Source organism: Lactuca sativa, chromosome 9 (assembly GCF_002870075.4).
Source record: "Lactuca sativa cultivar Salinas chromosome 9, Lsat_Salinas_v11, whole genome shotgun sequence".
In the NCBI taxonomy this organism is placed as follows: domain Eukaryota; kingdom Viridiplantae; phylum Streptophyta; class Magnoliopsida; order Asterales; family Asteraceae; genus Lactuca; species Lactuca sativa.
The window spans coordinates 76834471-76849007 of record NC_056631.2 but is presented as its reverse complement, the minus strand read 5'-3'; the positions used below and the strand labels follow the sequence as shown (position 1 = coordinate 76849007).

The 14537-nt window shown below is 36.6% G+C and overlaps 1 protein-coding gene across 1 annotated transcript; it reads right to left on the bottom strand.

Moving 5' to 3' along the window:
• Positions 1 to 6573: 6573 nt before the first annotated feature.
• LOC111918033 (heavy metal-associated isoprenylated plant protein 39) lies at positions 6574 to 7857 on the bottom strand. The gene is made up of 3 exons (XM_023913690.3): positions 7702 to 7857; positions 7531 to 7606; positions 6574 to 7438 (listed from the first exon to the last, which is right to left on the bottom strand). Exons 1-3 carry the CDS (start codon positions 7705 to 7707, stop codon positions 7029 to 7031), a joined length of 492 nt encoding a protein of 163 aa, XP_023769458.1. The 5' UTR covers positions 7708 to 7857; the 3' UTR covers positions 6574 to 7028.
• Positions 7858 to 14537: the final 6680 nt, after the last annotated feature.

Sequence of the window (14537 nt, the reverse complement as noted above, 5' to 3'; positions counted from 1 at the left end):
ATCACATAACAACTTAACACATCAAATATCAAAACGAAGGTTTTTATTCTATTACTTGAAACGATTACATGGGTGTTCAAGTTCACCCTAGATTATGCCTTTAATAGGCTACATCATATGACACTATCTATATGGCTTCTTCATAACTCGATCTCTATATATCCATCCTTACTCCTGATTCCTTGCATTGTCAGATGCTTCGTCAAGGATCATTTGAAATGCTCTTGCCTTTGGTTTTGGCGGCACATTTGGCTTTGTAGCCCCTTCTCTCTTTGGGCAATCTTGCTTGAAGTGCCCTTCCTCGTTACATTCGTAACACACCCTTTTGTTGAATTTACACTCGTTGGCATAATGCCCATGCTTCCCACACTTGAAACAAGTCACCTCCTCACCGCATTTTACAGAGTGTTTCTTTTTGCACTTCTCGCACCATCTTTCTTCACTCCCTCCTCCTCTAAACTTCCTTGTACTGGACTTGCTTCTCTCATCGGGCTTCACAGACCCCTCAAACTTCCTCTTTTCGCCAACCTCGGTCTTGTTGGCGGCTCTTCCCTTGATCATCTCCTCAACCGAATTGGCAGCCCAGATAGCTGCCTCCAAAGTAGGTGCCTGACGCACTGGCACCGCATACTCCCATGGAAGTCCTTTTGCATACTTGTCAACTTTCGTCAGCTCATCCGGAACAAGACGTAAGGTGAACTCCATCTTCTCTGTGAAGTTGTTGGTGTATTCATCAACAGACATGCTTCCTTTCTTCAAGGTAAGGAATTGGTTTTCTAGCTCGAGCAGATTTTGGGCTGAGCAGTACCTACATTTGAATTGCACCAGAAATTCTGCCCATGTCAGTTACAGGGGCTCATTGGGGCTCAGAGTCTTCCCCAAGGTATTCCACCAACGTACAACGCCTCCTCGAAACTGACGCACTGAAAATGTGGTCTGTTGTTTTCCCTTGCAACCGCACGTCATGAAAGCTAATTCCATCTCCGAGATCCAATCCATGATCCCGATCGGATCCTCCTTTCCAGTGAAAGTCGATGGCTTGCAAGTCAGAAAATCCTTGTACTTGCATCCATTCCTCTCGACTTCGTCATCTTGGTTGTTTTGTCGAACTATTGGTGGGTTGACTTGACCAACACTTCCACTGTAGTTTCCTTCCTCAGTCTGCCCTTCGTTCAACTCGAGCTGTTCGATCTGAATGGTCGCTTCCTCTCGATTATCCTGGAGCAAACGTCTGGTTTCCTCCATTTGATGATCCAACATCGCCTGGATCATTGCTTTCACTCCAGCTATTTTTATTGGCTCAGCAGCGGCTACCACAACCGGTATTTTCTCAATCACTGGGGGTTGGTTTCGGTTCCCATTTGCATTCACGTTTCCGCTACGGGTTCTTGCCATCTTGATCTATACACCGAATAAGGTGAATCTAGACCTTTACTTAGGATTGACGTTTAAATCATCCTTATCACTCCGAAACGTTTATATGTTAGTTCTAATATCGTATTTATACGCTTAGAATCCTAAACACATAAGGTTTCCAGATCCGGTCGGCAATAGACCATAGATCCGAACAAATACAGTATATCATGCACAAAGCATTTAGCACATAAAAACATTTTAGGCATAATTCCTAAAATAAGCTAGTGCTCACACCTCACAATCATCGCTTAGCATTCTAAGTTTAAGTCTAGAAATAAATCCATATTTCTAGTTCGCTTAAACTAATGCTCTGATACCAACTGTGACATCCCATTTTCACGGCCAGAAAAGACCGATTTTTTTATGCTTTATAAAAATCAGAATACTTCTTTTAATAAAAATTTTGCGGAATTTGTTCTCAGAAAAACATGAAAATACGTTATTAAAACATTTTCGAATAAACGTATTTATTTAATTTTAAAACGTTTGGGATGTCATCATTAATATAGAAACATAAGCATAAACAGAACTTACAATTATTTACACTAGTGATCTACATCTCTTTAAATCTCTCAGTGTAATGTCACATCATATCGTCACCTGTGATATAAATAAACTGAGTGGGTCAGGTTGGGAAACCTGGTGAGTACATAGGGTTTTCAACCCACAATAATATAATTATTATGTTTAATCATCAAACAGTTAACCCAATTACCCATCCCCATTATCTTCTTTATTCTTAAGGATCTACCCTAAGAATCAGTTATTTCTTGTTCATTCATTCCTAAGGAGTATCCTAAGGAATAGGTATGAATTCCATCGTTGTAAATGACACATCTGTCAAGCACAAAGCTGCTAGTTCTATCACTAGGGCGCAACTACCAAAATTGTGACATTCTCTATGGGACGCATCTGCCGAAATAGTCCTTTAGGTGCATCTGTCGGGGTTATGAGGTTCTCTATTAGGCGCTTTTGCCGGTAGAGTCCTTTAGGCGCTTCTGCCGGGTTTTATTAACAGTATCGTTTTCGAGAGTCCACTCGCAATACATATCAATGGGTTTTTAGAGTACACCAATGAACACATCGTTCACAACACCTACAGGTTGCGAGCCTGCTAGTGTTCCACTGGACTGTCTAGAATAGTCCGTGGTTGTCATCCATACTCTGCTGAATGACGGGGCCATCATTTGGGAAAAAGGCTTCTCACATCATCCACCTCTCACCCTCACCTCACGGTCTATTTTACCTCTCAACTCATCATCCAACTCATATTTCATCTATTACATCTACCCATGTCTTACCCCAACATTTTCGTAGATATAATATATATATATATATATATATATATATATATATATATATATATATATACAGTTTAAATCATTTAAAACATGTATAAAATCGTTCACCGAGCATAGACAGCAAGTAAACAGACAATATGCACACATAGCACGTAGTGAATACTTCATATCTATGTGTAAGTTGAAGGGGACCATGCACTCACCTGAAAGGTGATGACTCAGCACTCGGACAGCGCTTCGATACTCTCAAAACGATTTTCCTTCGATAAAACCTAGTACCAATACCACTAGGGTTTAGTCTAACGATAACCGCGACAAATTAATTAGTCTGACTATTATTAAGCGTTAATAACACTCAATATAACTCATAATAATAGCCCAAATAATTATTTTAAGGACCTAATAACATTCCTATAATTATTTGAAAGCTATATTAAAAATTACGTAAGCGTAGCACACTTACTGCGAATTTTATCGAAAGCCGGAACTTAATTGGAGCAGCGTTTCGAAACCGAAAGGCTCTTTTTCTCAGGACTCCGGGAGCCTCGGGGCTTCCCTCGGGAGCTAAGGGGTTTAACTAGGGCTTAGGGGGGTTTATATCACTTAGAGAGAGAAAGTTTGTAGAGAAAGAAGTGAAAAATGGGTGAAGAATGAGGCTGCCCTCGCTGCCTTTTTATAGCCTACGAGGCCTCGGTATGCTGGGCGTACCTCGGACCTACGCTGGGCGTACTCTTGCATCGTACAACACGTGTCGCTTCACTGTTGGGTCATCGTGGCTCTTCTCGGAACAGCACAAGGGTCGGAACGCGGGGCGTAATGCCTTCGGACGTGGGGCGTATGCGAGGGGTGGCGTGTCGCAATCCGAAGCGACTTCTGAGACCATCATCGGACGGTTGTGGTGTTGCCACGTCATCGATTTAGCAACAGACTTCGCAATTTCATGCTTCAGCTTTAAAAATTCGTAACTTTTGCGTACGAGCATCGTTTTCGACGTTCTTTCTATCCACGCGATGGTGGGAACATACTCTACAACTTTCGTTTAGAGCGCTAAGGCTAAATCTCGCTCTATCGTGAATTCACTATTTACGTTTCCCGGTGCCGTGCCGGTTCCGACACGAAACTTCGACGGGTCATAACTTCTTCGTTATAACTCGGATTTCGGCGTTCTTTATATGTACGGAAACCTTGTGACATATTCTACAACTTGGTTAAGATTATTTATTCTAAATAATCTTTTTGTTGAAAAGTCGTTTTCGACCCGTATTGCCTCTAAATTGACTAGCCCGGATCTGCGGGCGTTACATGGGTCTTTTACTCGAAAGATTATCTGATCTCTGTTGCATGTGGCTATATTCATGAGGTATCTAGTTGGCATTACTGGGAATCTTTCAGCAACTGAGGACTAGGTGGGTTTGGGAACCTAGGAAAGCCTAGGATATGTTTCAGTGGGTTAGAAGTGAGGTTTAGTGAGACTTGGGTGCATCAGTTTGAGGAAGTGACTTGGAGGATTCAGGTGGATTGCTGAGAAAAGTATGGATATGTATGGAAGGTAGTATTGGGCCCGTACTACTGAAAGCACAAGATCCATACTTGAATCGGTGAGAGTCTTGGAGAATATGAGAAGCTTCAGGAGGAGTTTGGGGACAAAGGATGTCCCAACTGTTGCAGCTCAGCCATTGGCAAGTGAGCGTGACGGGGTGTCAGACTCTGTAGGATATGACTTCTAAGTCCGAGGATGCAATATCGATTTAGAGCACTTGAGAAGAGAGAATCGTGACAGGTGCATATATCCAAACTAATCATGATATCTCGTTTAGTATTCTACCTTAATCATGTGAGTTAATAAACCGATCAAAATTATGTTCTTTTTCTTCATTATGTCTAGAAACTTAAAGCATTAAAACTTATGAGCATTTAATCAGCCCTACTAAAGTTTAAATGAAAACTAAAAAAATAAAAGATAAAAGAAGAACATGCAATAACTCAATCATGCTTTTCACAAATCATTCTATATAGTTGTTCAATTGAAGGACAAAACATTTGAGTTATATCGTTAAAAAGTATTGATTTTTTACTCAATGATGTTTTACAATAAAAAGAAATATAATTGATCTTTTTGATTCCATAATTTAACTCAATTCATTGGTATTCCATTAAAACAAAATTAAGAGAAAATGACACCGTATTTGTTTTATTTAAAACTAGGTCATTTAAAATGTTTTATGCCTAAACTTATGTACATAACAACCACATATTTCTTATTTGCCGCTCTAACGCTCCAGTGTACCGACAGCAGTAGGGTATGCCTAATCATAAATGATGATACATATATATTTGTTAACAGACAGTGGCGGATCCAGAAAGAAAAATCAGGGGTTACACAAATTCTTTAGGGATGACACTACTAGAAAAATATTTGTTTCCGAAGAAAGTTTATGTCACAAAATCGTCACTAAACCGGTGAATTTACATTAAACTTATAATTATCAAACTCTGTGATGGATTTATGACGGATTTCTAACGGATTTGTGACGGATTTTCGAAAAATAACACGAAATTTACATTTGACGGGAAAATTGGAGGGTAGCTCGAGCTACAAAGTATCACCGCCCATATTCACAGATTGAGTAATCATATATGATTATGACAGTTGGTAGCAAAATATGTGGTGATGGCAGAGGTGACGGTGGTATAAGTGACGAAGATGACAGTAGTGAGGTCAGATGGTGTCAGAGGTGGTGGTAGTGTGGTGACGGTGGCGGTTGTTGTGGTAGGGATGGTGGCGGAGGAGAAACGAACGAGCGGCGCTATATAATCATTTATGATTATAACATGTTTGTCGCGTTGGTACGTCAGATGGTTAGTGCGGCAGATGTGAAATATGTGGCTGAGGTTGAATATCAAGATCTTGATTTTATTTTTAATCTCAACGGAACCTACTCATCTCTCTCTCTCTCTCTCTCTCTCTCTCTCTCTCTCTCTCTCTCTCTCTCTCTCTCTCTCTCTCTCTATATATATATATATATATATATATATATATATATATATATATATATATATATATATATATATATATATATATATATATATATATATATATATATATATATATATATATATATATATATGTGTGTGTGTGTGTGTCAAATCTATCTCTAAAACATCGTTTTCGGACTTTGAAAATGACATCATCATAAATAAATACATGACATAGGTTTTTGAAGTTATGCTTTTAATTATTAAATCTTATGATTGTTGGCATTATACATTTGGAAATAACATGTGGCATCATAGATTCGATAAACGTGCAATGATTTTCTTCTCAAATAAATAAAATGTTGTTTATTAAAGACGATATGCGTGAATTAGGAAACGAAAATCCATTGATTAATGAGGTGTTTTATTATCTACTAGCAAACGATAAGATCGCGATGATGATAAATATTAAATACAAATATAGTGTCGTGAAAGCTTAAATAAGACTGCTATTGTTTTATGTGGAATTTATATTAAAAATAAATAAATAAATAAATAACATATGATAGCAGCCTTGTTTATGCCGGCAAAACCATATAGTGACAACTGACAACTAACAAAACCAGAATAAGTATACTTAAACCAACATCGACAACAACTAGTGATATACTAGAACCTTGCTGAATCATTTTAAAAATATTTAAATGCAATATGTTAACTTCATGAAATTCCAATAAGAATATTACGATATTAAGATATAACATAACTTCTTTGTATGAAATATGTTGCTACGAGTTCCATTACATAAAAGAGAGATATATGCTATATGCTTATATGTACATAATTTATTAAAATTGTGAAATCTATTGTGTTACAAAACTTTAAAACAATAATTGTGTTTCCTTTTCAAAGATTATGATGGCTAAAAGAACAGGATCACTACATAACAAACATAATCCCACCACTTACATATACCCCCTTCCTCACTAGATCCTAACCTCTAACTCAATACCAAAAAGATAAAATATTTTTCTACAGAATCAAAAATACTATATCTAGAGTAACATACAACTCCCAATGCATAATTGCACAACTCACTATTGTATGGCTACTCTGGATTTAGAGATTCCTGATCTGGCAAGATAATTTATCTTAATGACACCCTCTTAAACCCGATATAACTATAATTAAGAAATGATTTACATTAATTAAAAAAAAAACTGGAAATTTCTCACTCCAATCCATCAACAACCTCCCCAAGATCTGGTTTCTTGATTTCAGCAGCAGAAGAGATATGATTATGATTATGATTATGAACATGTGTTGATTGCTTGATTAGCAAATAACACAATTGGGGGTTTCATCTTGAACAACTTTAGAATAGTATGGTGTAGGTGGATGATTATAGTAATATGGTTGTTGCTGCTGTTGTTGATAATTGTAATAAGGATATGGCTGTTGATGATATGCAGCAGCATAAGCTAATTTCAAAGCTTCTTCATGTTTCTTCTTTTCATCTTCTTTCTTCTTATCATCTGCTTTCTTTTTTTCGTCTTCTTTCTTCTTGTCACCGCCGCCGGCAGCTCCGCCGTCGTCCTTCTTCTTCTCCGGTTCCTTTGCCGGCCCAACTGAAACTATCTCCGTATGACAAATCTTCCTCAGTTTTGACACAATTGTCACTGGATCTACATCCCCTGTTACAGTCAGCTTCTTGTCTTTCATGTCCATTGCTATCGAATCCACCCCTGTTATCATTTTCACCAAATCATATCAAAGTCTGAATCTTTATCACGAATTACGACATGGGTGTGCTTCGGATTTACAAACTATAACATACCTGAGAGACTGGAGACGTTTTTCATAGCCTTTTGTTTGGTTTTCTCATCCAAGAAGTCCAATTTCAACACAACTTTCTGCAATAAATTCAAGAAACACACAAAATTTTATCACAATTTGGATATCGAAAGCGATCCATGATGTTTGGAAAAGAAAAAACTGATAAACATACCTTCATGGTCGTTTTTTTGTCTTGGAATCGAAGGATCTGTCTGAGAATCCAAGAAAAGTTGCAGACTTTGAAGCTTCAAAAAGAGAAGAAGAATATGCTTATGAAACTATGTGGGTGAGAAGTGAGAAGTATATAAAGAATGGCGAGTTGGGTTTTGTGGAAGCGAGTCAAGCCAGGTCAAGTGAACCATAGGAGTGAACGTGGGCTGAGTCTACGGGTCAACTTTTTTGATTAGTATTTATTTTTTGAGTCAAGATTGTCAAGAGTGGTGGTGGGTGGGGTCGGAAGTTTGAAGTTAAGTGAATAGACGACGTGTATGATAAGCTATTCACTCCGGTACGGCGGAGAAAGCAAGCCGACGGTGTTGACGACGTGACGGATGACGTGAACCTTCCTGGAAGAAGCAACAATAATTGAATTTTGGCCTTTTGTCGATTACTAGTGACGCCCGTAATCGGCTTTTCTCCACCGTGGTTTTAGTTTAGGGCCGGAAATCGGAAGGTTGTGATTGGATTGGGCCAGATGTTGGCCCACGAAGTTTGCACGTGTCCAGACTCCAGTTCAGTTGATGAGAAAAATTGTTATATAAATAATTGTGTGTTTACGTATGTTTACGTAGATGATCGTTAATTTTAATCAATCATTTCGGGTTATAATAATATAATATAGAGAAAAAGAAAATAGTAACTCTATCTCAAATTGTTAAGCTTTTGTTAGACAATAATCATAAGATTTGGAAAATTCTTAACCACACGACAACATGAGAATGGACATTGAAAAATGTCTCGGATGATTATGTTTGTTTCGGAAAAACAGTTAAAATAACTTCATCGTGTGAACATATATGTTTCACTGTATACTATGGAATTGTTACCCCACAATATATGGTAAACTGAATAGAAGTATAAAACCAAGATAACGCATCACAAATTCACATTGATTTTGTGAAACACGTTTATACTACTCATTACTCAACTATGTCTATATGTTGTCCACGAGGAACCACAAAGAGGCTTTGGACAACAGTTATACAAAGTAGGCCTGTCGAAAAAAACCGAAACCCGTTCTACCCACCCGACACGTTCCGAATTCGGGTAGAATGAGTCGGGTAGAGCGGGTAACAGATATGAACATTCGAGTAATAGGTTAACCCGATAATAATATAGGTCGGGTTTAAGATATGAATATTAATTTTTGGGTGTACCGAATACCCGAATCCGTTTTTTAAATAATACCCAATATACATTACATATGAGTCGGAGGTAGTCAGGACGTCAGGTTATGCACGCTTAAAAAAAAATCCCTTGGTGTCTTTTATGATCGACGCAAGCCTTCATCAATAAACCCTCAAAGACATAAAACCCTCTAGGACGTTCAACCCTCGACTCCATCTGATCACATGTTAAAATTTTTACATCCGCTATGGTTTAATTCTTTAATTTGGTCTCATTATATATGCATGATTGCAATTGCTATTGTTTAATTTCTTTAATTTCATGCCGGCACCGTTGCCAAGCTTGTTAATCCGGGTACAACGAAACACTTGGTAAGAGATGTTCCAACTAGATGGAACTCTACTTATCGTATGTTGAATATTGCCCAAACTTATGAAAAAACTTTTGAGAGATACGATCTAGAGGAATATGAGTTTCGTTCCGACATTGAAAAGGCGGGTTTATCGATTCCTTCACCGAGCGATTGGCAACATGTTAGGCATTTGTGTCAGTTTTTAAAACCATTTTGTGATGTTACTGAAAGGATTTCTGAGACACTATACGTGACATCAAACACGTGCATTGAAGATATTTATTCCATTCGTACACTCTTGGATGATGCTATTTCTGATGCTAGCCTTTGTGATATTGCATTGGCAATGAGAGTAAAGTTTGATAAGTATTTTGGCGAAGTAGAAAAAATGAATTTATTGCTCTACTTTGCTTTGATTCTTGACCCGAGGAACAAAATAAAGTATTTGGTTATACTACTCTATGATCGTTATGGAAAAGTAAAGATGGAGGAGAAAAATAAATACTTATATTATGGATTCTATGTATGAATTATATAATGATTACATTAGAATTCATTCTCCAAGTACTACTTCTAGTACTACCAGGTCTAGTAATTCATCGTCGATTTTAGGGAAACGCCAAAATCCAGATGCTACGACACCAAAACCACCATTGAGAAATAAACTAAGAGAAAAGATGAAAACAAACATACTTGAATCAATTGGCGAGTTAGAAAAGTATTTGAAAGAAAGTGTTGAAGAAGATTCATCAATGTTTAACATTTTAGAAAAGTATTTGAAAGAAAGTGTTGAAGAAAATGAATAGTCCAAGATTCCCGATTCTATCATTGATGGCTAAAGATTTGTTTGTCATTCCTGTCTCGACTGTGGCTTCGAAATCTTTTTTTAGCACTAGCGGGAGGGTTTTGGATCCGTATAGGAGTTCTTTGACTCCTAAGATTGTTGAAAGTATAATTTGTACCCAAGATTGGCTTCGGGATGGTATAAGTGACAACATCGATTTTGAACAAGATTGGGAAAACCTACAAGAAATTGATAAAGGTAGTTGTTTATCTTTAATATTTTTTAATATTTTGACATGTTATGTTTTGTCCTTTTAATGCTTATACTATTTGTATAGGATTTGGAGAAGTTGGTACATCTAATTAGAGCTCGGATTGAATATGGAAATGAACGTGACAATGTGAAGATGCAAGATTGATGAATATTTTTGTGAAATTAAGAATCATTTGAATGTGATTTGAAACTTGGTTATGTTTTGAATTGGTTATGACTTATAATTTTAATTTTTTATTATGTTTAGACTTTTATTGTTTAGTTGGGTTGTGTTTAGACTTTTATTGTTTGGTAACATCATTCGTTATTTAGCATCACGGCATCACCACATTTGACCTTCTTAACTTTCAGTTTTTGACTTATTATCATCTTCATTTTGGTTCATTAAGTTTTACTATTTGAAATATCAAATTTATAAACATAATATACATGGTAAACAAAAATAAAACCAAACATCGATAAGAAGTATTTTTGTTATAAAATGATGAACTATTTTAATCTATATTAATACACCATGAATTCTTCAAGCACATTTGAAACTCTTTAATTAAAAAAAAAAAAAAAAAAAAAAAAAAAAAAAAAAAAAAAAAAGTGAAACTTAAGAAATTTTCGGGTATACCCGATAATTACCCGACCCGACCTCAAACCCGAAAACCTGAAAACCCGAATTACAATATAGGTAGGGTATCGGGTATATTTTTTTCTAAGGAAATACCCGTTTTATTCGAAACTCGAAAATTTTACCCGTTCGACACCCCTAGTACAAAGTGATAGTAATTTTTTGTTATGTTTATGTGATTTTGAAATCTTAAGTTTTAATTAATATGATATTTAATTTTTAATATTACATAAGTCATCTGGCCAACCTAAACAGATTAATACATAAGTCAATCAATGATCCATCTATTGCCATACACTTCAATTTTAATTAGAAGACAATTAAAAGTTTTATCGTTGTGGTTTGTCAAACTTAGAATGATAACAACAACTATCAAACTATATATGTTTTGGTCCATATGGTAAACATTGTCTGTTTGGTTCCTATAATTTAATTTAATTTAATAATTGATCTAAAATTACCGTTTATTTAGTTTTATTTTTTTTATTAATTTTATTTCCATTTTAAAATTTAAATTAACATTTTAAAAGCTGAAAATATTTCCATTTACATCTCCTACCCTCTTCTCCGGCGATCCTGTATAGGCCGAACCACCATTGGACACCACCACTGGCCGTTGTTTCCAAATCATTTCTCTTCTTCTTAAAAAGTGAATCAGAAATTCAACAACCAGGGAACAAGGTGTGAAGTTGCCCGAAGGGTTTGAGGTGGTTGCGAGGAGCGAGCAAGGTGCAATGGCGGCGGTGGACTAACTTCTTATGACTATTTGTTTATTTTGTTGACTAATACATTTCCAAATGTAACTTTTTATGGACGCGTTTGTTTAAAACCTTAAAATCATTTTATGATGTCAATCTTTAAAAAGTAGAAGTTTTTTAATGATAAAAGTTCCATAATATGAACACTGATGAATAATTGAGTATCACTTTTTTATGATGATAATTCTTTTGCTTAAAATATGACTACATTCAATAAAAAGGAATTAAACCGCGACTTGATGTATGATCTTATTATTATTTATTATTATTATTTGTCAAATTACGTGTACCTATATTTGTTAATGTATATAGATGATATATGTATAACTTTTATATGATAGCGACTCTTTTCGAGATGGTCAATTTCGAGACGTAGATTGGAGCAATTTTTTGATAATTTTTATTCCTCAAGTCAAATAAAACTACATAGGAGAACTAATCAACCAAACAAGAATTTCTATAATGATAGTGAATGGTAGTTGCTGGATTAATCCCCAAATTTCTGCAGTGAATTCTCCTTTCTCTTTATGTGTATGAACGTATACATGGTGGTGACTTGGTCTTTGGAAAGGAACCGATGAGGCCTATTGGTGTTACGTAATAGGCGACGTCTAATTCTTATGGGTCTTGCGTTGTGGAGATAACTAAAGGTTAGGCTCATGGAACTGTATCATATCAATGCTCTCCTCTTCAAGATGGAGTTTCTCCTCGAGATAACTATAGGTTAGACGTTGTATTTATAGTATATATTGTATCTTTCTAATTTGTCTCCTAATCCTTATAATGGGGTTGTCGATCATTGTACCCTACCCGGGGGGGGGGGGGGGGGGGGGGGGGGGATATAGAACACTTTTAGGGTATTAGAACATGGCATTCAACCTTAGTCGCTTCTGATCTCCGTCGACTCTGATTTGTTTCTTCTCTACCTTCTATTCATCTCTGATCACGATCATCATGGGTGACAACAGTAACAAAGAAGGTATTGCTAAAAGCCAATCTCTTCATCATGCGTATTTCGTTTCCAACATCAACAACAAAATCGGAATCTTGGATGGAAGCAAAATAACATACTCAATGTGGGTTAAGTTGTTTGAGTTACATGCAACTGCCTACAAGGTTATGAACCATATTGACGACACCCCTTCACCCAATAAAAACGATGGGGGGGGGGGGGGGGGGGGGGGGATATAGAACACTTTTAGGGTATCAAAACATGGCTTTCAACCTTAGTCGCCTCTGATCTCCGTCGACTCTGATTTTGTTTCTTCTCTACCTTCTATTCATCTCTAATCACGATCATCATGGGTGTCAACAGTAACAAAGAAGGTATTGCTAAAAGCCAATATCTTCATCCTGCGTATTTCGTTTCCAACATCAACAACAAAATCAGAATCTTGGATGGAAGCAAAATAACATACTCAATATGGGTTAAGTTGTTTAAGTTACATGCAACTTCCTACAAGGTTATGAACCGTATTGACGACACCCCTTCACCCAATAAAAACGATGCCAACTATGATGAATGGAATGAGATTGATGCTCCAGTTTTATAGTGGATCTATAACCCTAGGTCGGATGAAATCATGGTACAAATCCTGGAAAACGACACCACTACAAAGGCAACATGGAACAAGGTCAATAATATATTTTTTAAGCAACAAATGATCACAGGTAACATCTCTTGACCATTAATTCATTGATCTTACTCTTGCAAAGTGCTATTCCATTGATGATCATTGCCAAAAACTTAAGGATATTCGTTGAGCAACTTGGGGATGTAGACAACCCGGACGGTTTCTAACGTCTTGTTTTGTAGATGGTTTGAGGATTCCCTTCAAAATATGAGGTTGTGGCTACATTTATCAATCAATCATCATCTACATGGGATGTAGCAAGAAACATGCTCCAGTTAGAACAGCATAAATAGGCAGTCTGTATAAAAGAAAGCCAATCGACAATGTTAACTCCCCAACATACATACTCGACACCCAATCCAATTGCTCATAATGATCAGAATTGACCCTATTATTCTTAGAAATATGAACAAAAACACACCCGTGGTAGAGTTCATGGAAATCAATGGCGTGGGGGTAGGGGTCGTGGTCACGGGCCAAGACAACGGTCTACAGGACAAACTGGATAAGGCAGCCTTAGATACATCATATGCCAGCCACTTATGGGCAGTAGCAACCTTGGATACATCAATATGCTGATATCTTCACCAAAGGCTCCCTCGCCAACTGTTTCAGAATTTTCATATCATTTTGAACGTCTGCTCTCCTATCGCTCAGCCTGGGGGGAACTATTAGACGTTGTATTTATAGTATATATTGTGTCTTCCTAGTTTGTAGCCATGATTAAGGCATTGCTTTCACCTTATAATGGGTTAATCGATCATTCTATAAGGGGGGGGGGGATATGGAACACTTTTAATATAATTGTCTTTCCATTTGACAAGGATATGTTCTTCGTTAGTGCTCATATATGGGTTACAACGGCGATAAAGGATGCTTTTCGGTCACTAATGTATTTTTTACATATATATATATATATATATATATATATATATATATATATATATATATATATATAATTGTCTTGTATGGGTTGGGTAGAGCATGAAGTGGTTCTTTTGCAGGATCGTAGAAGCAAAATATGGAACACATGATGAATTGAGGAACTAAATGGTAAGTCTAAGCGATAACTCGATAAGCAACTTATACAATTTTTTTAGTATCATAAAGGGCCTCAAGAATTGCCTACTTACCCTTTAAAAAATGCATTTCTAAACTAATGTTTGGAAATACACACATAGGCATAAGTAAACTAATTCTTTGATCTCCAGTTGTTTTCCATATAATGCTTGGTGGCTTGG

Bases quoted from the DNA above. Each gene is read 5' to 3' on its own strand.
- LOC111918033 (XM_023913690.3), bottom strand. The intron at 7,439-7,530 runs GTATGTTATAGT...AAATGATAACAG, and splicing joins AAACGTCTCCAGTCTCTCAG to GGGTGGATTCGATAGCAATG.